The sequence below is a fragment of the Lagopus muta genome, chromosome 1 (assembly GCF_023343835.1).
Source record: "Lagopus muta isolate bLagMut1 chromosome 1, bLagMut1 primary, whole genome shotgun sequence".
In the NCBI taxonomy this organism is placed as follows: Eukaryota; Metazoa; Chordata; class Aves; order Galliformes; family Phasianidae; genus Lagopus; species Lagopus muta.
The window spans coordinates 187217665-187242393 of NC_064433.1; the positions used below are offsets into that span (position 1 = coordinate 187217665).

The 24729-nt window shown below is 44.1% G+C and overlaps 2 protein-coding genes across 8 annotated transcripts in view; one reads left to right on the forward strand and one right to left on the reverse strand.

Annotated features, from left to right (window-relative positions):
* The first annotated feature begins 38 nt into the window (after positions 1–38).
* DDIAS (DNA damage induced apoptosis suppressor) lies at positions 39–8663 on the forward strand. 2 transcript variants are annotated; one of them, XM_048940103.1, is made up of 6 exons: positions 39–303; positions 919–1047; positions 2395–2556; positions 3773–3890; positions 5725–6126; positions 6217–8663. In XM_048940103.1, the coding sequence occupies exons 2-6, from the start codon at positions 935–937 to the stop codon at positions 8263–8265; spliced, it is 2844 nt and encodes a 947-aa protein (XP_048796060.1). In that variant the 5' UTR covers positions 39–303; positions 919–934; the 3' UTR covers positions 8266–8663. The 2 variants fall into 2 exon arrangements, with proteins under 2 accessions (XP_048796060.1, XP_048796053.1); XM_048940096.1 differs by having other exon boundaries at positions 40–303; positions 5725–8662.
* Positions 8664–10229: 1566 nt separating this feature from the next.
* Positions 10230–24729, reverse strand: part of RAB30 (RAB30, member RAS oncogene family) — a 45973-nt gene continuing 31473 nt past the window's right edge. Inside the window, exons 4-7 of one of the 6 annotated variants that reach the window (XR_007376061.1) lie at positions 21440–21623; positions 17269–18715; positions 16579–16630; positions 10230–15607 (exon numbers count right to left, since the gene is read on the reverse strand). Coding sequence is in view for 1 of the 6 variants with exons in the window: in XM_048940307.1 (XP_048796264.1) it covers positions 18465–18715; positions 21440–21623 (435 nt within the window). In the remaining 5 variants the exon portion in view is untranslated. Of the gene's footprint in view, positions 18716–21439; positions 21624–24729 lie in introns of all 6 variants that reach the window. The other 5 variants (XR_007376060.1, XR_007376058.1, XR_007376057.1 and 2 more) reach the window with 5 other exon arrangements.

Sequence of the window (24729 nt, forward strand, 5' to 3'; positions counted from 1 at the left end):
TGGAGCACGTGATCCGCCCTCTGATCTGCATGCCCGCTCCCATTTGCGGATGAGCTCCTCGGTCGTGAGGCGGAGCGACCCTGTGATTGGATGAGCGCCGCATCGCCCCGCCCCTAGCAACGGCCCTTACCAAGCAACCACTTCCGTCTTCCGGGTTCTCCTCCGAGTTCGGGCAGCGCGGAGCTGCTCCGTGCGAGGCTGCAGTACGGGCACAGCGCTCGCATTCTGGCCTTCGCTTTCCGTTCCTCCCTGAGGGCTGCCGGGGAGGCGGCGCAGCCCTCGTTCCGGTGACGCAGCCCTAAGGTAAACACGGCAGCGTAAAGTCAGTAGGCGTGCGTTCGTTCCTGCACGCCAGAGGGCAGCAGACGCTGCTGGATGCGTGGCAGGTGGAGGTGTTGGCTGTGTGGCTCTGAAGGGATCCCCTCGTATAACCCGTGGGGACGCGTAAATGCTGCGCTCCATCTCAGGGTGTAAGAAGCAAAGGAAGCTCAACTGTGTTTGACACTTGAGTCTTCTTCTATGTAAGCCACGCTGTCTTGAACGTATCTGGAGTTGCATTATAGCCAGTATCATAAAGAGCATCATTAAAGCAAGAGCTGCCCTGGGGAACAGCTGAGCAGCATTTCTTTTATAATGCTTATGGTCTTTATGTGGCCTTTCTTTCTTTTTTTTTAACGTCTAATGATTTAGCTGGAACATTATATACATTTCCTGAATGTTTGCTTCTTATTATGTATCTTCATCTCTTTTGAAGGGTTAAGGCTGGTGGTACGTGTCTGAATGGGGATGCTGTTCACAGAGATCTTTGTTTCCCAAGGGTTGCCTTTCAAAGCATTGGTAAAACCCAGTTAAAAGCAGTCTGTATTAACATCTCAGAACATGAGAACTCAATGAGCTGTTTTGGCTTCCCTGTTTCAGGTGATCCAGCGAGCACATGAGCAGTGCAAGACGACTCTTGGCTGCCTCTGTAATTTCCGTCCAGAACTCTTGCTTCATCTACCCTGCTTGTCAGAGCTGCTTGTCGAGGCTGATCCTGGACTCCAGGAGGTATGTCCTGTATCCCGTGTGCCCTGTTAACAGTCAGAGAGGCCTGGGAAGTCTCAGGTCTGAACAATACGTTACCAATAATTGAGCAATCAAAGAAATCAATGATAAGTAGCATAAATATCTGAAATTAGCACTACATGGGTTTCTTTGTATTCCTGCAGCAGTTTGGAGATGGTTATGCATCAGGACTCCATTGTGTTAAGTGCCATGCAATACTGAAAGGCAGTGTAGGAGAGTGAGTGATGTGTGTTAATAGCTTCCAATTGCATCCTTTGCAGCTCAGTTCTTCTGTGCTGTTCCTAGGTTAGAAGGCATTACCTGAAAGCCTCTGTAAGTCAAATCCTACCTTTTATTTCTTGTTCTGTATGTTCAACGTGTTGTCCAGTCCTCTAAAACACTTCTGCTTATTGTGTGTCCAGAAACATGCAAGCTTTCATTTTTTTCCCCGCTGTTATGTCAAATTAATGATGCATAGAGGAGGAATAAATCAGTGAATGTCAGCACAAAATGAAAGGAGCTGGCTGTGCAAAGTAAGAATATCTATTGATTTACATGCTGAAGGTGAACATGCAACTGAGCTGTTTCCTTGTAATCTATTTAAACCTAGGTTTTACACTAAAACTATAGAAAGAATTCCAGAAGAGGACAAAACAGAGACAGATGCTAAGGAATCCATAGTGACTCCCCAGAGGTCATTCTGAGCCCACTGTGTCTCTGTATTGACATCAGGCTAACATTTAATCCATAAAAGAAGCTATAGGGATTCTGTAGTAACACAGGCCCCTTAATGAGCTAATGGCAATATTCACAGAATCACAGCATGGCCAAGGTTGGAAAGGACCTCAAGGATCATGAATCTCCAACCTCCCTGCCACAGGCAGGGCCACCAACCTCCACATTTAATACTAGACCAGGTTGCTCGGGGCCCCATCCAACCTGGCCTTGAACACCTCTAGAGATGGGGCATCCACAGCCTCTCTGTGCAGCTGTTCCAGCACCTCACCTCTCTCTCTGTAAAGAACTTCCCCCTGACATCCAACCTAAATCTTCCCTCCTTCAACTTCAAATCATTTCCCCTTGTCCTGCTGTTATCAACCCTTTCAAAGAGTTGACTCCCCTCCTGTTTGTAGGCTCCCTTTAGGTACTGAATTAGGTATTGAATTTAGGTATTAAATATTAATGCCTCAAAGGATAAAGACTGAGAAAAAAAATCCTAAAATTTGTAATGGAATATTTGACCCATTATTTCATCGGTACTTACAACTGCAGATAAGTTCTTATCTCAGCAGTGACTAACAGAAGTTCGTGTATTCAGTCTTCTTTTATTCTTTCACTCTCTTCTGGTAGGTTTAACTGTCTTAAATGTGGCTGCACAGGTGAAGCTGAAGAAGCAGGCTACAGATACAGACTGTCCCTAAAGATTGCTGACACAAATGATTTGTTTGACATTACTGTGTTTGGAAGTTGCTTAGATCCATTCTTTGGCGTCACTGCAGGAAATCTGCAGAGGTAAGGAATTAATTGCTTTTAGCTATATAGCTAATATATTCTGCAGCCGAAAAGCATTTAAGATGAGCATGGATGATGGGGAGGTGAGTAGGAAGAAGCTGCTGAAGTGCTTCCTGCCAGCATTTCCCAGGTACCAGTCACCTTGAGAAAGTGCTCAAGTTTGGTTTCCTCCTGAAAGCATTTTGAGATGGATTACTTCTATGTAAAAGATCCTCTACTGACCTATTGAAGACAACTTAAGTTTCACATTTTGATTGGTTGGGCTTCTTGCTTGGGTGCTGCCTCCTAAATTTGACAATATGGAGTTTCCTTCATCAAAAGTAAATTGCCTTTTCCAGGGAGATAAACATAATTTTTCCTCAAGTTTTCAGAAGAAAACTCTTCAGGTAAACATAGAGCTGTAGGGTTGTTATTGTTGTTTTTTTCTTGTTGATTTGGTTTACAGTTTGGATTAAGAAAAAGGTGTAAAGCTGGTTGTATCAGAGAAAAAAACAGGTATTCCTTATGCAATGAGGGACTTCTAAGAAAAGCTGTTTATCCTTAGAGCCTGACCACCCACATTACAAGACTTTCTGATATTGAAACTTGCAGTAAGATACTCGGATAGATTCACTGCTTGTTTCTGTATGTTCTTTCCCACTGACTTTTGTTATCACTTGGTCACAGATGAATACTTTTTAATTCTGATATTAATATAATTAATATTCCAATGGTTGCCATTCCACGCTAGATTGCTGCACTACCATGAACACCAAAACTATTTGTATATCTTAATATAGATGCTGCCATCTCTGTAAATGTGTAGGCAGAAAGGATGTACAAGAAATAGCAGCATATATGACAGCACTGCAATAGATAAATCATAGAATGACCAAGGTTGGAAAAGACCTCCAAGATCATCCAGTCCAGCCATCCACCTGTCACCCACATTTCCCCATTAAACCATGTTCCTTAGTGCAGTTGTGCTGACACAAAAATTGGAGACACATGAGGAGCACTCAAAAGTTGTATGTATAATAAACCATTAAAGTGGTTTTACTTCATTTCATCGCAGTAGATGAAATGAACTGAACAGTTTTTAGGCTCACAATTGCCCGTTTCATTCTGTTTAGTTGATGCTAACACAGTAGCTACCTACAGACCTACCTGTACTACAGCTGAACTGCTATGTAAGGCTTCCTCTGGTGCATTACTTCTCTGTGTGTTTTTACTCAAGGTGTATTCAAGACTTTAATCAGCTGTCAGGAGAAACAAACAAAGCTGCATCTCCAGCAGTGTTAGTTCAAGCAGTTGAAACCTGTTTCATTGGAAAAAGATTTATATTTGGAGTGAAGGTAATTTTTAATCCACGTTACTCTCTTGTATTGAGTTCTTCATTAGCTTGTATCCAACTGGAGCCATAAACAAGACATCTTTTTGGGATGTTGTTGTTCTGAGGAGAAAATGTGGGGCCTGGGTATGGGAATTACTCTGTAACTCCAGCTCCTGTGCCTGTCAGTAACAGCTTGCAATCAGGATATTAAAAAAAAAAAAAGAAGCAAAACAAAACGTGCAGTTCAAGCATAAAACAGATTTCTTTGTAAGCACTGCCTCACCTTTTCCATGCTGCACTGTCTCCTGGTTTCTAAAATGTAAGGAAATGCATGCATCACCTTGCAGCATTTTAACATTTCTGGATTTAAGTCTTCAAAAATGCTGATAAAGTACAGCTGCTCAGCATATGCATTTATGGTTTGTCCATGTGTTTAACAGACGTGGGAATATTAGTTCTTAGTAATATTTACATGGGAGCTGTATTTTAAGTTCACTTCAAGTGGTGCTCTTGAGAGTTGTTCATATTATAAATCCTATCTGGCACAAGTGTTTTTCATCTCCAATGGTTGCAAGCCTGAGCTGAGATTCTTCTCCTGGCATGTATATGCAGTGGAAGTTTGAAGACCTTATGGCTTAAGTTTCTTACTGGAGCCTTCACTGCCTCTCTGCTTGGTGCCTTTAAAGATGTGAGAAATAATTCTGCATATCAGTAGCCTTGTTGCTACTCATCTGCACACATGGCCTGAACACCTACGCTAAGACCATTTGTTCAGCCTTTGGCTATAACATCTCTGTATCATGTTCAGTTGTGCATGTAGTTGCACTCTCCCAGATAAAAATTAGAAACAATATAATATACTGCTTTTGTTTTCATTTATATTGACTTTCTAAGGCAAGTTTTACTTTTAAGCTTTACAACTAGAAGGGTGTTGTCCTTGGCTAACAGCCTTCAGCCTCGATATTTGCACCCTGCAGTCAGGGAGTAGGAGGATGGCTGAATTTGAAGACAGCTTTCGTCTTCTCTGGCATTGCCAGACTTTGAGGGAGAGGTAGAAGGTGGTTTATCCTCTTCTCAAAACACTGGATCATTTTCTCTGATTTAAATGCCATTTTCCACCTCCGCTATCTTTGGGGAGTGGAGCAGGTGATATAAGGAATTGCATCTTTGAAATACTCTGCTCCAAATAAACCTGAGGGAAAAAAAGTTGTCTTTTTTTTTTTCCATTTAATGGAATCACAGAATCACCGAGCTTGGAAAAGACCTCCAAGATCATCTGGTCCAACCATCCACCTACCACCAGTATTTTCCCACTAAACCGTGTCCCTTAGTACAACATCTTGATGTTTCTTGAATACCAGAGGTTGAGGTAGCACATATTGAATACCATGCTGGCTTTGCTAGCTGAGCTGCCAAGTCATGTACTTGGTAGCAGAATGTTTTGCTTCAAGTGCTGTGCAGTGCCTCCTAGATAAAAGAAGAGCACAGGTATTAGCAGCTGTCACTTGCACAGAACTGCTCTGGAGGAAGCCCTGGAGCACCCACTGCCCTACCAGGAGGAGGAAAATTTTTGTGAAGTTCTTCCTTAGAATTTGTGGTCATTTTTCTAGCTCCAGAACTCTGCATAATTGCAGCGAGGAAAGTGCCTCATACTGTGATGCCCTTTATAGCCTTTGCCAGTACTTATTTCCCAGGGAGTTATGCTTTGTGTGACAGACTGTTTTGCCTTCCCTTCCCTGCATTTCTGACTAAAAAGGGAGACCTACATTTAATCCTGACTTAGAAGACATGCCTTAATTATTTTTTCTGTCTTAAAACAAAGCACTATACTATTTTTTTTTTCTTTCCTTCCTCAGGGTTTTGGAAGTGAAGATGGAGCATGTTCTGCTGCCAGCAGCATCTTGCAAAACTGTTCCAGAATTAATAGAGGTACAAAAAACCTTATAGCTTGCCAGATCTTCCTGCCAAATGCTGCTGTTACTGGCTTTACTGTCATCAGCTACTTCCGTCGGCTCCTGCAGTCTGTGAAATTTGGGAACAATAATAACAGCTCATACTTACCTGATGCATCTTCAGCTCCAATAGATGAATCTGTCAGTGAACTCAGCAGCTTGTCTGTTTTGAGCAGAAACTCCTGTTTTGTTCAATCTAGTGGTAGAGAAAGTTTTTTAGGGTCCTGGCAGCAATCCTTCAGCCTGACTTCATCTGTTGCTTGGGTAACAGCAGAAGATTTTCCCTCTCTGGAAGTGGGAAAGCTGGTGAGTGAACAGCATGAAGAAGAGGGGAGGCCTGTGTCTGTAGAATCATGTAGTGTAAGCCTTAACAATCAAACTCTTTTGGATTCACAGTTTTGCAGCTCTTCAGTGAAGGAAGGGAATAAAGAAGAGGAAAATGAATTAAGTTCACAGCCTAGTCAAGCTGACAGAATCTCTGCCACTGATAAATTAGAGAGAATTTCTTCTTCAAAGACTGAGTGTTCACTTCAAAACAGTTCCCAGTTGTTAGAAAATCCCTTGGACTTTGGATCAAAAATAATTTACCCAAAGACTAATAGTGGAAATTATTCTTGCCAAGAAAAATCCCCGAAGTTGCTTTTTTATGGGAGACATACCTCAGCTTCTGATCGTGTAAATCTAACTGGAGCATCTCAGACAGACTCAATGCTTTGGGATGAGCTCCCATTCTCAGAAAGCCTAAATGAATTTTTAGCCAGAATAGAATATAAGAGTTTTGTGACATCACCTAATCTTGATGTAGGTAAATGTGGCCTTCTTGAAAGCAGCAAGTTGAGTATAAATCATAACAAATCTCATCCCAGGCAAACCCCAGTAGCTGGTGCCTTAACTGAAGCATCAGGGAGGTTCTTGCCATCAGTAGAGAAAGACAGCTGGGAGAGCATATCATTTGCTTGTCTAAAGGCCAGTCCAAACCCTCTAAGTGATGAGGTGTTACAGCATAACTCTTTCAGTAGCGTTTTATGTTCAGCTGACAAGGAATGTGGAGCGTCTTGCTTTATACCTCACTCTCATCTACTTACTCCATCAAAGTCCCTGCAAGTAACATCTGAGACTTCTGCTTCCAAAAGAAGCAGACAGTCCAAAGAAGCAAGTGCTAAAGTTTCAAAGTCAGCCTGTTCTTTTATCAGCCCACATTGTTCTGCTGAACATGAAGAAACTTGTTTACAGAGGAGCAAGAGAGCTACCTGTGTGCATTCTGCACATGACAGCTGTTTATCTGGTAGTGAAAATAAAGAAAATTCTTCTTGTATACCAAACCAAATAAAAGATCTTACATTCACGGGGGCATGGGACTCTGGTCCAGCAACTCCCAGTGTTATGAGAAGGATACATGAAGGGGAAATAAAACCATTGTCAGAGCTATGTGAAAATGCTTTCAAAAGTATAAATAAGAGAGAGGTGATATGGAATGGGGGCTGCCCTGAAGGAAGCTACAATGCTTCTGCTGATCTCTTTGATGTGAATGCAGGTGAGGGAGCAAAAGCTGCAGAATCCTTAAATAAGTCAAGTAACTCTTTGATACAAGAAGATCCTTCAACAGAAAAGGTCACAACTCCCAAATTGGTGCTTTTTCCTGGAGATGTTTCCTGTAACAGTTCAAAGCAGACATCCTCCCTACATAGAACCCCGCTTGCTTTTCGTAAGCACAGCACACCAGTAACGTGCTCCTTTTATGATTCAGACTGCAATACATTTAGTGCTCAAGACTTTGTTCCTTATTCAGAGTCAACTCCTGTGGCAAAACCTCTCCAAAAACTGCGGCCTGCTGGGGAACACAGCCCTTCTGTCACTGTATTCACCTCTGAAAATCCCACTAAAATCCATTCCAAACGCAAGCGATCTAGATCTTCCTTTCAGAACACTCTGTTACAGCAGCTTACTGGCAGGAGAGTGAAACGTGAAAGGCTGAGCAGCAGTGAAGACATAGAAGGTAAGAGCTCTGTTCCACAGCAGTTCTGTAACAGCCAGTCACCTGCCAGTGTTGAGGAGTGGATCCCTCCATCTGCAAACAAGAGATTTAAACCAACTGCATCTTTGAGCATAAAACCAGTTAGCTGGCACTCACAATTGTCCTGTGAGCATGCTGACAGGAACCCTAATTCTGGAAGCAAAGAGAACAGTGAAAAAGACGTGTGCTTCAGGAGTGAGAGATTCAACTCCGTGAATACAACTACAGTTCTAACGACTCCTGTGTCTGCAGGTATTGCCAAGGCTTTGTTTTTAAGTGACACAGTCCTGGAAAGCTGTTCTTCTTCAGAAGGAAAGAATCTCAGCTCACGTGCAAATTATTCAAGGGTTTCAATGGAAGGGGCAACAGGCTGGTCTCCTGAGTTGTTCTTCCAAGCACAGAGCCCTATTTTCCATAAGTCAAAACAGTAAAAAAAGGATATTTCTATGCTGTGTTACTGTCTTTTGGGAGGACTGAGTTGGATGAAAGAACTATTTGAAAACAATTGTATCGTTTATATACTTTTTGGCATATGTCTTAAGATTAATGATATTTATTGCAGAGCTTTGCACAATGCAGATGAGGAGAAGAGAATTCTGCAGTTACTTTATTTTGTTGTTAATTAACTCTGAACAATGCAATAAAGACTTATGTAAATGTGTAAGTCTCATTTTTTTCAAGTTTGGGTGTAGATGAGGTGTTTTTCAGCATCCACTCTTCCTCAAAAGAGTGAGGAAATGTAGCCTGTCTGGAAATGGCCAATGAATTTATATCTTATGCAGAAGAAATGAAGGGAAAGAAAGCATTACTGCTATCACTCAGCACAGGGAGGGCACTGCTGAAAGAGTTTTTAAGAGATTGGTATCCTAAGCAATAAATTATATGATTAAAACTACAGCCTCCTGCATGATATATGATATGATATCTCTGGCTCTTTAAATGCTTGCTTGTGATGAACTGGACAAACACCCACTTTACCACGGGGGTCTGATCTTAGTGGGGTGATATGCCGGATCTGATGCATCTAGCACTAAACCGCTGCCAGAACTTCTGCTTTGTGTACTGACAGCGCCTTGGCATGACATGTTTCACCCAGCATGACTTTGTTTCTTCAGTGGTAAATATATCCCCGTATTACAGTAAGCAATAGCTTTGGTACAAGCTGATATGATTTAACTGGGGGGGGGGGGGGGGGCGGGAAGAGAGGGGAGGAAATGAAATACAGCATGTTTAACTCTGAAGGCAATGAAACTGAAAAAATACCCAGCGAATACCAAGTCCATGGTTGATTCCCTAAGATTAGAAAGCCATAAATCAAGACTAGAATTTCAGATAGAACTGTCTCTAAGATACCGCTGAAACGAATGCAGAGCTGTCAGAGCCTTCTGTTTTATGCAGGAGGGCTGCACACCAGTGAGGCCAAAAAGTCCCAAGTGTGTCAGACCCTGGGCAGAGGTGCTCTGGAGGGAGGATCTATATGCATGAAGATGGAGCATTTCTCCCCCTGTGCAGGTTGTTCTCTTGTTGTTGGAAGCCTTTGTATTCCTCCTGCGTTTCCAGTTCCTACCTAGAAGCTTGCAGCAACTTTTCTCTCTCCAAATACCTTTTCTTGTTTTATTGCTTCCTTGTGAAACACGGAGCAGATGGCCCAGCACTCATGCCGGCCATTTACTAAGGAGAGACCTTCAAAGTCAGTGGAAGAGGCAATAAAAGACACATGGTGGCTTCAAGCTTCACAGCTCATTTCTCAGCGCAAATGTGAGCAGAAGGGAGACATCTGATCCACAGGATGAGTCTGAGTGCAAACGTTGTATGCTGACCAAAAGGCTGAAGGCTTAAAGTGGAAGGTGTGCTCAGTGGGGGTTCTCTCCACCCAAGAAAGGCCGATTATGAGGGAAGTCCAGCTGTGGGCATGAAAAGAGCAAGGTGAGGGCTGAAGAACTAGCATTACAAACTGAGCGAAACACTAGGACAAGGAACATCAGCCAGCTCAAACATGGCCTCCATCCATGCAAACCCAGGAGTTGGACCAGCAGCCCGTTTGCAATGACTCCAGGTATGGATGCTCCCTCTGCCGAACACCACCCTCTAGTGACTGCCATGGGCATTTCTTTGGTGTTTCCAGCACCGCTGCGAACGCTCTGACTGTGAACACATTCCTTGCTGCTGCTCTAGTGCAAAGGGACATCGCTCCCATGGATGACAGCTGTACCTTTGCCCTTGCTGTGAGTGCTGCGGGGTGCTGAACTCCAGCAGAATCCTCAGCGGTTGTAGATCTGAATGAAATCACGTCCTAAAGGGAATCATTTTGTCTCGTATCTATGTTAAAAGCAACTTTGCAGATCAAAGCTAACAAAAATCAATCAAATCAGACACTTAAAACACCAGCTGGAAAGGATTAAACATTTATTTACATAGAGATACAGATGTCAGCGATTTCTAAGTATAAAAAGGACATTACAAATAAACATGGAGCGTCATACATTCATCATCATAGTCATCCAAAATACATTCCTTTCTCAACCCCACTGTACCACGCTTGACAACAGGAACTTGGAAATAAATGGACAGGTCCAATGCTTCTGACAGGCCACTATTCCCAGTTTGGCGACCTCCAACACCTCCCCTCCCCAAAGGCAGTGCTGTCCCAGCGACCCGACATCAAGGGCCCGACTGAGAGCAGCTCATTCTCTCTACTGAAATGGTTGTGCTTGATCAGCAAGAAGTGTGTCTGCTCCTCATCCTTCTGGCCACATGTTCAGGGCGTTTGAGCAATCAGGGTTCTTGCTAGAATTCTGTACATTGTGCTAAATTCACAATTGTCGGGGGAAAAGACAGCGGGTCATTGCAAGACAGCCAAATGTGTGGGAAAAGCTCCAGCCCAGGAAATTCCTTTAATGCTGTGATTTCACTGGCATGGAAGCTGCGAACAAAATGCAGCTTTTAGGGCTTCAGCAGGCTTCTAAACTACAATTCAAGCTGCAGATGATGGTATAAAATGTATTTTGTTCACGGTGTAAAAAGAATTAAGTGCTCCAGGATTGATTTGGTAGTAATCAACACTGAGAGCAATGCAGTTTTTCTTTTATGGAAGTGAAAACACCTTGATAAGTTCACTAAGAATTATCATAGCTTTTCAGGAAAGGAAAAACGTTTTAGACTTAAAAAGCCAAACGTGAGGCAGAGTACGGAGAACTTGTCAGTTCAGTTACATGACAAAGGGAAACAAGCCAGGAAACAGAAAATTAAAATGCCTACTCAACATATTAATGGATTCAAAGCAGATCTGGGTGAGTCTTTCTGTTCAGATCAAAGGCAGCTGGGGAAAAAACCCTCATAATCTGCAAATTCACAGAAGAGCCGAATGTGTGCAGCAGAACAGAGTGAAGTGGGAATAAAAGCAGAGCAGAAAGAGGCCCGTCCTGCACTGACAGCTGAGTGACTGCAGCTGCTCCCATCCCAGCAGGCTGAGTTATTTGTTTTTCTTTTGTAAACAGCTGTGGGGAATGAAAGGGATGTGACATAGCTGCGGTGCATCTCATTATGCTGAAAACTGCACATTGCAAACTATTCCTCTAGAATCCAGAGAGTGAGAGAGGCTCAAAGCCAGCAAGCAACGAGCACCAGATCTCCTCCCTGCTTTCATTAGGTGGCCTTTTTTCCCCCAGAACGTTGGCTTAAGGAGCTGTTTTTCCCTCCAGCGCTCCGTTTGCATTCATGTGACACCAGAGCCCTTGATCACATCCTCTGAAAGGGTAAGAGTACTTATAGAGAAATGAACATCCCGAGGTGAGAGGGCCCCATGTGGATCACAAAGCCCAACTGCTGGCTCCATGCAGGACCACCCAATATCCAGACCCAATGTCTGAGAGCACGGTGCAGTGCTCCCTGAGCTCCGGCAGCTCGGGGCCGTGCCCACAGCCCTGGGCAGGCTGTTCCATGCCCACAGCCCTGTGCTGCAGACCCTTTCCCTCACCCCCAGCTGCCCTCCCCTGTCACAGCTCCATGCTGTTCCCTCAGGCCCAGTCGCTGTCACACAGAGCAGAGCTCAGCGCTGCCCTCCGCTCCCTGTGAGGAGCTGCAGCCACCATCAGGCCTCCCCTCAGCCTGCTCTGCTCTGAGCGCACCACAGACCTCAGCTGCTCCTCATATACCTTACCCTCAGACCCTTCCCCATCACCATAGCCCTTTGTGGATGTTTAATGTCCTTACGTTGTGATGCAGTGCTGGTGAGGCCACGCAGCACAGAGGGGACAGTCACAAACATTAGGAAACAGCCAAGAAAGCAAGCAAGCAGAAGTGAAGCAGGCCGGGCTCCAGGAGATGCTCTGCAGAACAACACTGCGGTGTGCTCACAAACACACACATCCTCGGGAACGTTCCCCCAGGATGAGTGGTGGAAAAAGCAGTGGCATGGGTGGCACCTGCTGCCTCTGCCTGGGACTCAGTTATTTAATTATAGCACTCATCAGAGCTAAAATTATCTTCTGAACTTGCTGGAAAAGGAGAATGGCTTCAAAGGACACGATCACATCCAGGAAGTGCTAATAGCTTGATATTAATGTGAAAACAACCCGAGTACAGCACAGCCAGCTCTTGTTTATCCACGGCCAGGAGAGCTGAGCTTTTAACCCTTGCTGTACTCCTACACCCAGAATAATCCATTACTGACATTTCACTGAATCACAGAATAGTTTGAGTTGGAAGAGACCCTTGAAAGCCATCTAGTCCAACTCCTCTGCAACAAACAGGGACACCCACAGCTTGATCTGGGTGCTGATTTCCAGCTAAATTTCCAGCATAATTTGGTCGCTGTCATCTCATTTTCAGCTATATCTGTGTTATCTTCCCCCATTTAACCTCCTCCATACTTGGAAGGGCATGATAAGATCTGGATCCATGACTCCCAATTTGGAGGAAAAAATTCAGCACCCTTAACTCTGCATACTTTTTACTCCTGGTTTAAGTTACAGCTCATTCACAAGAGGGGAAAGGGTGCGATCGCATCCCTGGGTGATGACAGCCGGCCATCCATCTCAGCCAGATTTAGCATGCCTGGCAGCAGGAGGCTTTGGGTCCTATCAGCTTGTGAGCGAGGTAAGTCAGAGCAAGGCAGCAGGCCCTGCTGTCTGTTTTCCCAGCCAAGATAAATCCTAAAAGGAGGCAGATGGGAGATCTGTAACCTTTATGGGACATTCAGCTACAATTCAAGTGGGTGATTGCATTTCAAAGACTGGTTCCCTTTGGGCTGCTTTCCTTAGGATGCTCTGGTCACTTGTGGGAAGCCAAGCGAGTGGCTCCCCACTGCTCACTGCCATCAGGAAACAGCTCTGTCCTTCAAAATGTCAATCCTTTCTTTGTGAACAGCAACTAGAACAATTACTACTCACATCAACAAGAGGACATATTTGGTACAAGAGAGGATGGCTTCAGAGCCAAATTCTGACATTTTTCACTGGCCTTTCACTTTGACAGTGTTAGAAGAAGGGGGAATGGTATTAAACCAAAAAAGGAACATTTAGATTAGATGTCAGGGAGAAATTCTTTACTCACAGGGCAGTGAGGCCCTGGCATAGGCTGCCCAGAGAAGCTGTGGGTGCCCCATCCCTGGAGGTGCCCAAGAACAGCTTGGAGGGTAGGTGGCAACATGCCCACAGCCCAGAGTTGGAATTGGATGTGTCCCTTCCAACCTAAGCCATTCTGTGATACTAGAAATGAGTATTTTCTTTGGCTCCAATGTGTTTTCAGGCGAGCCCTTACCAATACCAGTATTTATGAATTTCCACGTGTGCTCACCAGCAATACAAACTCTTTTACTCTTACACTCAAAAAGGTCTTCCAGTTGATAAACACTGGGGGAGCACTGGGTACAAAGGTATTGGGTTCTTGGATACTGAAAGCAATAAGGCAGAAGAATCTCAGGTAAGTCAAACTCAAGGCATCCCTTATTAAAATCCAGAGCAATCAAAATCTAAGTCACAGCTGCGTTGTTGAAGAGGACTGAACTGAGGAAATCCCAAGAGGAAGACCATCACCTCACATTTTGCACAGCTCTTTCCCAGCATGCCCCACATCCAGGAGAGGTTTTCTCTATGTCAGCATCTCCTGTCCTGTCAGGCCACGATGGCACCCCCAAAACACTGTGCATCCCATATGTTTGAAGAGCCTATTTTAATAGCTAGAGAATTTCACCTGTTTCCCAAGTGAATTCAGTCTCCAACTACAGAAATTACATCAGCTCAACGTCTCAGCATGACTTACAGACAGTTCTTCATGCTGGAAAGACAAGACAAGTGGAAAAGCAGCTGAACAAACAGCAGTCCCTTGTGATAAGGAACAATGCAAAACCCAGTGGGTTTGACTATAACTAATTGCAGCCCTTGCCAGCAAAAGCTGGGGAAAGCATGTCGTCCCACTTGTGTACACCCACAATGCTTCTGCATCACTAATTTCGACTTTCCCTCTTTTCAAATCACTGTCTGCTGTGTCAACCTCTGCCTGTGGCTATTATTACCGATGCTGAAGGAATTCAATAGCCATTAGCCACTAAATGTAGACTAGCAGGAGCCCACTGTTACTGATACAGCTATTTCCAAAAAGACAAACAGCACCAGCAGGCTTGCAGATTGTAAGGGCTGTTTCACGCATTCTACAGCAAAGAACAAAGCATCTTGTCTGACAACTCGTTACATGTGGTTTTCATTAAGTAATGATCACAAAGCCATTTAGCATTCAGCACAAACAATATCCCACTGCAGCTCAAGCGACTTACCTGTGCATCAAAGTGAGATGTGAGGTAGGAAGAGGCACCCAGTAATTTCATTTCTTCCACCAAAACACTTTTTCTGAAGGGCAGATAGGACATTGGTTGTTTTTTTCCCAGCACTCTCTCTCTTGTGGGGAACTTGAATAAGAACAGAGGAGAATCATGGCTTCTCCCAGCACATTGCAGCAAATGCCTAAAGGAAAATACTGATGGAAGTACCTCACAAAGAGTGAGCAGAAGCACAGAATACTCAGTGGTTTACCCAACATCATCCTGATGGAATCAACAGCTGAATGGGATAACAGAACTTAGACCATCTAGCGTTCAGGAGATGCTTTTAGAAATCTCTCCAAACAGGTTTGCTAAAGAGCAAACAAAAACCTATTGACCATTCAACACTGGCTTCTGATTGGAGCTATTCAATGTGCTAAAACATTTAAAGAAAAGGTTTAATTGGGGGACTACTATAAATACCCATTTTTCACCCAGAACTAAGAAGATTACACCAGGAGTGTGAGAGTATCACCCTAAAAAGCATCAAAACCTAGCAGTTACGCCAAAAGCCATGATCTCATGATAGCGGAGAACATTTCCAGACAAATTTGGCCCATCACATCAATTCTGCATGGGTTTTGGGCACTCAAACCAGGAGCATCACAAAGCTTTCACTGTCAGCTCTCTCCAAAGCCCAGTCATCCAGCTAGGTGCTGGTCAGAGTCGGAAAGATGATTGTCAGATAACTGGGATTTGTATTCTTAGATCTCCTTTAATTTTTCCACTCTCTCATCAATCTGCTACAATATATGTTGTTACTGGCAGTTGAAAAAGCTCCTCTTCTGATTGCAGAGCCTTCAGCGGAGGACCAGATTTGAAGATAAGTCCTCAGTGCTAGGTGGAAAGATGGGTTTTATGTCCCAGAGGGATATTAGAAGGTAGAGAAAAATTACTGCTGCAGAGTTGCTGCGGCAATAAAACATCGCCTCTTGAACCGGTACTGTGTTTGTTAACTGCAGAAAAAAAAAAACATGTTTCAAGCTACAGCTTTGGCTTATTGCCTTGTAAAATCAAACATACCACCCTTGCTTCCTTTTGATTTCTTAACAGTCTAGACAGAATTAACTTTGAAAGGAATCACTTTAGATTTGTCCCTGGAGAAGTCAGACGCAACACTGGCCTGACCACAGCTCTACACATCTCTGCAAGAGCACACTGCTGTCTGGAGCCGGAGGTCTTGCACAAAGATTTGCTAGCAATAAGAACCAACGCTTGGAGGCAGGTAGCTAGCCTCCAAAATAGCCACCTACAAGTTAGGAAAGGACTGGAAAAGAGACTTTGCCTTCTGGAAACCTCCAAGAGAATTCTCAAGAAAATAACGTTAGCAGCTTCTGCTATTTGATGCATTCAGTCATGATGATGTGTTAAAGTACAACTTCCAGAATGATGCAAGGAACATTTGAAAATGCACTGATACTGATATTCAACAAGATTTACCTGCCCAGCATTGATGGTTTTGAGAGCCAGGCTGAGGAACCCACCAGTATTTCAGTGGGTAGAATCCTTCCTCCTCAATTCACTTGACCAAAGAGCCCTGCCCTTCTTCTCAATTATATGCTATCAAGCCCAACATCTGGAGAGTAAAAGCTTTTAGAAATTAAATGTAATATTGATTTTTAACTCGAGTGTTACCTTACCTGTAACACCCTGGGTCTTGCTATAAACAGAAGCAGCTGTTTGTGTTGGGTGGTCTGAACAAGCTCAAATCAGGCTGTGTTTGGCAAGCTGGGGAACGCTCAAGAGAGACAGTGCTCTTGTAAGCTGTACCACACAACTCAGAAGAGCAGCAGCCATGAAGTCCCACAACTTTCTAAATCCTCTGGAGGACATCATGAGCAGAGACCAAAAGGACCGGTGCAGGCCAGCGCATCGGTCATATTTCCCCAACATCTAATGACTGCAGCAGCAATTTGCAAAGTCTTACCTCAATAACAAGCAAGATTTGTACCACAATTTCTACTTCTTCATTTTTAGCACTAATCACAAAAGAAGAAAGTGACGTAAAATTAGCAAGAAAATATTTTAAATGGCCATATGATACAACTATCCCCTCTCTCTCAAATACATATATCACCAACTGATCAAAGGCACACCATGATACAACCCAAAGAAATCTTTTCAGGAAAATGTGAAAAAAGCATTTTAAAATGCTACTTCTCTTTTTTTATTATTATTATTTTCAAGAGAAACTTACTGGCAGCTTTTACGTCAATACAAAAGCTCTGTTATAGCCTTCAGTAAATGCCAAATGAGATTAAGGTGGTTAACTTTAAATTACAGCATATCACAGCCATGTAATTGTCTGGAGAGATATACCTGGATCAGCTAAACTGAACTCAAACTTCTAAAAATCATCTTCCATGTGCACATTCATTATACTCCAATTTTGCTCTAAAGTCAGTGTGTAAATTTGCATCATTCGCATATGGCACTCGAGGTGTAATACAGATTCCATAATGCTTCCACTCAGGGGCTTTGCAGATAGAAACTGCCTAAATAGTTACACATACGCTGGAGTCTGAGATTAAGAGCATTAAACATCAAGTAAATTAAACAACTCTACAGCCCTGAATGTGGAAGCTACTCTAGCAGAGAGGAGAGGTCAAGAAGATACCTTCCAGAGCTTCTCAGAGAACAGTTCCATCATGTGGTCGCCAGATGGGTCAGACACAGAACGATGCCACTTGTAACCTGCTGCTATTTCCATTTAGCATTTAAAAAAAAAGAAAATCTCTACAAAAATTGTACGCCTGCCTTTCCAGCAGGAACTTTATCTACAAGCTTTATTTTTAACGCAGACATATTGCAGGCTGCCACTTGAACTGTGCTCTCTTTGAACCCTTCTGCACAATCAGCACACACAAAACATTTTGGTCATGTGTGGTGCCCTTCTTCTGCTCCACCAGAAACATCTCCCAAGGCATTTTTCACTTTTGGACATGACTAATTAGAGGAGGGACATTTTCTTAGTTACACGTTTATTATACTTCCAGGAAGTCTTTTCATCCTGCACTGGGTATCAAAGAAGCACAGATGTTTCTCGCTATGTTCAGGCCTAGAAAAAGAGGTAATGAGATTTTAATGAACAGTGCTTATTAGTGTTCTTTTCTTAATCAGTCTAGGTTACACATTCAGAGGACAGCAATGTAGTAAAACTACATTTGGTCTATGGAATATTTGCTGAACTGCTAGCACCAAAGGGAGCAACTGAGCTGTATCCATGCCTTCTCAAACTGTTGTTTGGAAATGTTGAGATACATAACTTTTTTTTTTTATTATTATTCCATGTTCATGAAAGTGCCTGTAGATGAGAGACATAACACTACTTCAAACACCTTCCTCCACAAAGACGCTATATACACATCCCAAGAATTCACTCCGCTGGCAGCCCAGATGATTGCCAGCGTAGTCCTGGGTCAGTGCTCATTGTTGGTTTTTTTCTTCTTTTAAAAAGGAACAAACACATTGTTCTGTAAGAGATTTTGACCTCTTCCAAATCTTCCCCAAGAGAGGTTGCTCTAATCTCCCCCAGAAGGAAACGCAATAGCTCATTTTCTGCATCACATGAAGCTCTTGTGCAACTCTCCTTTCTCCTAACCCACTCCACAGACTGCAAGAAAAATTAAATGTGAACCACGTTATATTCTGCTACGTTGCCATGCAGCTGGAGCTGTCAGCCTGCCATGCTTCTAGGTCTGCGACCTGACTGCGAGGAAGTCAGATGGGTCAAGGCGGAATTCCCTCTGAGGAGACAAATCCCAGCGAAAAATCTTCAGGTCCACGGCGGATGGGGAATCGCATGCCAGCTCTTTAATTAAAATTACAGCAAGTCAAATAGCTGATGCTTTTCCCCTCTCCTGGTAAGGGGGATGAGACATTGTTCACCAGGGTGTTCTGCCGTGCCTCTCTGATCAGCCGGCAGGCTAAGTCCAGGAAGAGTTTTTCCACATTATCCGATTCTTTTGCTGAGGTTTCCAGATAGTACATGTCCTGTGCCTCGGAGAATTCCGCTGCTCTCTGCTGGGAGACTTCCCTCTTATCAGCTAAATCAATCTTATTACCTGCATTGGTGAAAGATTGTAGAGAGGAAATTAATTTGACTTTCAAAACAAAATAAACAAAAGTTTGGTGTAAGGAAAAGTTTGGTACTGGTTTGGTACCTATTTCCTTTCGGTATCTAACAGGGGTCTGTAACAAAGAATGGGACAGGCTCTGTAGCAGCATCTGTTGTGACAGGACAAGGGGAAATGGTTTCAAACCTAAAGAGGGGAGATTTATACTGGCCATAAGAAAAAAGTTTTTACAATGAGAGTGGTGAGGCACCGGCACAGGTTGCCCTGAGAGGTGGTGGATGCCCCATCTGAGGAGGCACTCAAGGTCAGGCTGGATGGGGCTCTGAGCACTGATGGAGCTGTGGTGTCCCTGCTCATTGCAGGCAAGTTGGACTAGATGGACCTCTAAGGGCCCCTTCCAACTCAAACAATTCAATAATTCCATATGCATGGACAGTGCTTTTGATGTGAAACTCAGTGCTCTCCCTTTCAAATAATTGGTTCCCCAACTCATGGTCTGTGTTCATTCAGTATCAGCTCACCTAATGGAACATGCTCTGTGAACATCCAAGTCAGTCAGCTTTAATTTAGCACCAGTGCATTTGTTTGCTGCTATCAACTGACATTAAAGGACTTCCATTTTAATATCTACTGAAAATTCCCCTGTTCTGGCTCTGAGGAGCACTTAAACTGTCAATTACAGCATGTGAGACATTAAGTGTGATATTCCTCACGTCATTACAAGCTTTAAGGGAGTCTGGTGCAGAAAGTGCTCTCCTAGTTTAATTAAATATACCTGTGAGCAGTCTGGCTTGGAACATGGATGGGCTTGAGGGGCTCCCGGAGCGAGGCAGGGCAAGGAACCAGCCCCTTCCTCCATAGTTCATTTTATCAAGGGATTGATTAACATCTCCAACAAAGATCTGATATGATTATAGCTTGTTACTGACCGCTTCACTTCAAACACAATCCTTGGGCCATAAATTAATCTTACGAGGAAGATAACGAAACACAGGATAGCAGGGGGCCGTGTCCAGTTATTCTGCAGGTTCAGAAGGAAACCTCTCCCAGCCTTGTCCTGGAGCTGGTGTGAGCATCCATGGGACAAGGCTGCGCTTCCACTGGCGAGCCACCTCCCATTGCTCTCCTTCCATCTAACATCCCTCTTCTTTTCTGACCAAAGAAGTCTTGGACCCACTCTATACACTGAAGTTACCAGTTCTAAACAAATTATCACTCAAAGCAGTTAATGGGTGTTACCATCTTCAAAGTGGGTGCTATGGCACTCATCATTTATATTTCATACAGCAGATACAGATAATTAACTTAATGTTCCCTAAAAATTAATGCATACATTTGCTAGTCATTAATTATTTCTGTTCCATTTGTACATGAGCCATACTCTTCTTATAGAGTGTAATGAGTTTCTTGCATGGAAGCTCCTTAAATCCCAGGGCTCACTTGCAATACTATCAGGGCATGTAAAATTCAAAAGATCTTTAAAGACATATTGAACATATTTTATAATGCTCTAGATTTTTCTTGTAAGCAGCAAACAACTAAAGAAGTAATGGCATTGCAGTATGAAACTTTCTGGCTTTACCCAGGTTACGTTTCCATTTCTCTGTATATATTCTTGGGCCTTTAAAAGTCAAGTCCTGGACTATCAGGTATATAAAAGCAGAGCATGGAGAAGCATGGGTAAGCAAAATACCCTTCACCTTGCTTGTAGCAGACAGATGGCCTGAGGTCTGTTTCAGCTTGAGCTGAAGCTGCTATAGATTAACATGACATTCAGTATTTATTTTTAGGTTCCCTAAAATCCATGCAAAAATACCCACTTTTTCATCTCTGCTTCATCCATGAATACTAAGATTGCTATTGCATCCTGAGCTGGTTTCCACATTTGAGCCAAGACTCTGCTGTCCACAGCTGTGGGGAGTATCAGCCTGCACACATCCCCAGCTTGAGCAGATCCTCAATTACACGGAGAGATCTGGCCTGGGAGTCACAAGGGATAAGTTCCCATTCTTAGCTCTGCAGAGCTACACAACCAGTGTTTCAGTGCTTTATGGGACCAATCCATGGGAATTATCCACCTCTGCGTGAAGTAGCATTAGGCTTGAGACAGGACATCCACAGAAGGGCAACAAAGATGGTGAAGGATCTGGAGCACAAATCTTACTGGGAGTGGCTGAGGGAACTGAGATTGTTCAGTCTGGAGAAGAGGAGGCTCAGGGGAGACCTGAAAGGAGGCTGTGACAAGGTAGCAGTTGGCCTCTTGTCCCAGGTAACAATGACAGGACAAGAAGGAATGGCCTTAAGTTGCCCCAGGGGAAGTTCTGATAGGACATTAGGAAAAGTTTCTTCTCAGAAAGTGATAACTTATTGGCACAGGCTGCCCAGGGAGCTGGTTGAGACATCTAGAGTTGTTCAAGAGCCATGGAGATGTGGCACTGGGGGACATGGTTAGTGGGCATGGTGGGGATGGGTTGACAGCTGAACTAGACGATCTTTTAGAGGTCTTTTCCAACCTATGCTTTGACAAACAGCTGTAGAGTCCTGAACAACTCCATCAGCACCTTGGGGTCATCTGCAGGAGGAATGACCCAAACAAACCCACAGCCCTGCATGGCAGCAAGACCTGCCGCGTTGCTTCAAGCATCAAGCAGACGCCACTTCTTTGTCACCAAGCACCCCAGGTGGCAGCTCGCCCCCCTTCAGGCCACTCACCCACTAGCACAGTGATGACCTTGTTGCTGGCGTACTGCTCAATCTCACGCAGCCACTCAGGCAGGCAGCGGAAGGACTCCTCGCAGGTGATGTCGTAGGTGAGTATCAAGGCGTTGGCGCTGCGGTAGTAGCTCTGTGTTATGGAGCGGAACCGCTCTTGTCCTGCCGTGTCCCAGATCTGCAGCTTTTGGCACAAGAAGGAGAGGAGAAAAAACATCATTTAAAGACGTTTTTTGGTTGCGGTTTTTTGGGTTTTTTTTTGTTAGCAGTGCTGTTTTGACCTAAACGCCTTCAGGGTACAGCCACTGCTGAGAAAGTGCTTTGCTCTTCTCCCCTTTGGCTTCCCATCCCCCAGCCCTTTTTTTTTTGTTTCCATTTCTGCCTTTGCAGATTGAAATGCAAGGCACAAAGTCAGCTGGCGTTGCTGCCGACTCCCCCCGCAGCGCTCACAGGGCTTTCATGGGGACAGAGCTGCTGGCCTATGCGATGCAGGCAGAAAGTCTCCTCCTGCTCTGCGGTCCGACCCCCAGCAGGGTCTGTCCCAGCAGCCACAGGAAAGCCTCTCTTTGAGCTTTGAGAGTCAGCGATATAACCCGAGATGATGCACTGGAGGGTGGAAACCACCAGCTGAGATTTGCAGGCTCATCTAGGGAATCCAACACATTTCCTTCTGAGGTCCCACCCCATTGCTGGCTGCCTCCCTTCCCAACGTGATCAGTGTGATCCCTCACTACAGCTCAGAGGTCATGAGTTGAACCGCTGCTTGGCAAGTTCTCCAGGCTCTGAAAAACAACATTCATTTCCCTGTATGAATCGAACTTGGACCATTTTCATAACTTGACCCTCTGACAGCTTTTGGTTTGTCACCAAAACCACAACTTTTCAAAAAGGCAGCAAAGAAAAGCATTCAAAATGAACATATATCTGCATAAAAGCACATTGCTCTGCTTCAGTTTCTACTTTTTAAGCACCCCTCTTTGGAATTAAATATGTGGAAGGCTGATTTCCAGACAGAACCCTGTGTAGTTTGGGAAGAAAAAGTTAAAAGTAGTTGAGATTTTTTCCATATATTCAGCAGCCCACAACAGAGGAAGCCTTATTCTAGCCCAGTTCCAAAGTCAAACTATGTCAGTTACTCATCACAAATACATTAGCTTGAAACAAGAGCCCTCATTAGCAGCTTTCAGGTGTGGGGTATGATTTTGAAAAAGTACATTTTTGCAGAGAAAGGAATTTGTTGCTGGCTTCCAGCTCCTGGCAGCCTTGTGCTTAATCTCTAGGCATAGCCAACGAGTTCCCTTCAAAACAAACCAGCCTCCTAATTCCACAGATGGAAAAAGTACTGACAACTTTGTTGCAGTTCTTGTCCAGTTAATTCTGTAGGAAAAACACCTACAGATTGGCCTAGTGGTTACACTCAGTAGATAAATGCTTTGCACTCTGTGAGCAGTCTGTGAGCAGATAAAGGCTTGACCACACTGCTTTAAGGTAAGACTGGAAATCAAAAGTGGCAGATGGTTTGTTGTTGGCCAGGGCTGACTCCACCTGCAGAAGTTACCTGGATGTTCATTTCCTGAGAGGCAGCTGATGCTTCCCTCTGCCCCAGCATTTTGCACATACATTGAGCCTTCTGCACATAGGGAAGTGCAGTAGGATCACAGGTGCACGCAGCAGAGCCTTGTGTTTGTAGTGGTGAGGATGCTTATGGGTGACTGGCACTGCAATTACTATCACAGCTGTGTAGCCCCTCAGAGCACATGCTGCAAGTGTATTTAGTTCTGTCAGAAATGATCAGATAGATGAAAAACCCCTAAACTGCAGAGTGTTGTCCTGGGGTATCTACCAGCGACCCTTAGCAGCCTTCCATATGAAATGTCCTACATATGACTCAAGCTAGCAAGTCCCTCTCCACTGACTTTGCAATGTAATTTTAAAAGCTAAAGAGTATTTTTCCAAGACATTTATTTGTAAGTCTGAAAACCTTCTTGGTGCATGGCTCTGGATCTCAGTGGCTTTGCAGGAGACGCTGCCTGGCACAGAGGCACTCATGGCTTGGGCACAGCTCCATGAGCTCACAGAAGTGCCTCACTGCACTGAGATGTCACTTTTTCCACTCCATGCTGTGAGTCATCCCTGCTTTTCTCACTCATTATATGTTGATTCTTACTAGCACTGCTTACTCAGAAAACCTCATCTACAAGCTCACCTCCCTGCCTGCACTAATGCAAGAGGCAAACAGGAATCCTTCTGCCTTTCGGCAAGACTCAACGTTGGTGACTTCCACTAACTTCAGTCATTCAAAACCTGGACCTCAGACAGAAGCAAAGCTGTTGGGGCTCCATCTGCACCGGCAGGACACACAGATGGCAGCAGAGAGGCAACTAGGAAGGGAACTGCCTGCAGCAGATGGGAAAGCCTTCCTCCAAAACTGCCTTTCTTCCTCCATTGACCAGGAGAGTCTCAAGACAGCTGGATTATGGCAGGTAGGTAAGGTACAAATGAACTCAATTTCATTTTTTCCAACCGACTCTAGAGAGCCTGCTTAAGCAGGGGTTGGACTAGATGATATCCTCCACCTGCTCAGGCTGGAAGGTCTCTTGGTCAAGGACCATCACTTGCCATAAGTCTGTACAGCTACTCAAGCAGCAAAGTGCTTTTAAAACTGACTTCCACCTCCATGACTTTCTACTTAAAACAAAACAAAACAAAACAAAACTCTGCACTAAAACACAGGTGGAAAAATTTGCAGGACTGAAAATTTGCCTAAGTGCACTGTTTCCATCCCACCACTCCCACAAGCCTAAAGATAGGTCTCGATCTCACAGCCAGCCACTGTCACACTGCTGCCACTCTCCCACGCGCTCACCATTAGATAAGATGAAGGCAGCAAGGGAAAAAAAATTGTGTTCTTCAGCTCAATACTCATGGACAGGTATTTAACACAGGAAAAATAATTCCAGGAGCAGCTCAGGGACTCTGGCCACCTTGTGATTCTGTGATTCTGTGACACAGGAGGTTCATACTCTTTTCACAGGTCTTGAACACCACAATAGCTCTGGTGAAATCTCAAATGACTTAAGAAGCACCAGTCAGCATCTTTGGGTATTGGAACTGAACCACAGCTCCCAGTAAAGAATTAGCTTGGACCCCAGTGTGTTTTCACCCATCTCCTTGCCAAATGATACCCTGGCTAGTTTCTGAAGGTAGCAGAGGACAAGGTGATGATTTGGTTGCAAACACCCCACTTGGGAGAGTAAAAGAGCTCGCTTCAACCTGTTGAGCAAAGCACC

What these genes read in the sequence shown, in the direction of transcription:
- DDIAS (XM_048940096.1), top strand. Translation starts at nt 935, where the DNA reads ATGAGCAGTGCAAGACGACTCTTGGCTGCCTCTGTAATTTCCGTCCAG. An exon ending in ACTGCAGGAAATCTGCAGAG is followed by an intron (nt 2,557 to 3,772) that starts GTAAGGAATTAA and finishes TTTTTACTCAAG; the next exon opens with GTGTATTCAAGACTTTAATC. An exon ending in GATTTATATTTGGAGTGAAG is followed by an intron (nt 3,891 to 5,724) that starts GTAATTTTTAAT and finishes TTCCTTCCTCAG; the next exon opens with GGTTTTGGAAGTGAAGATGG.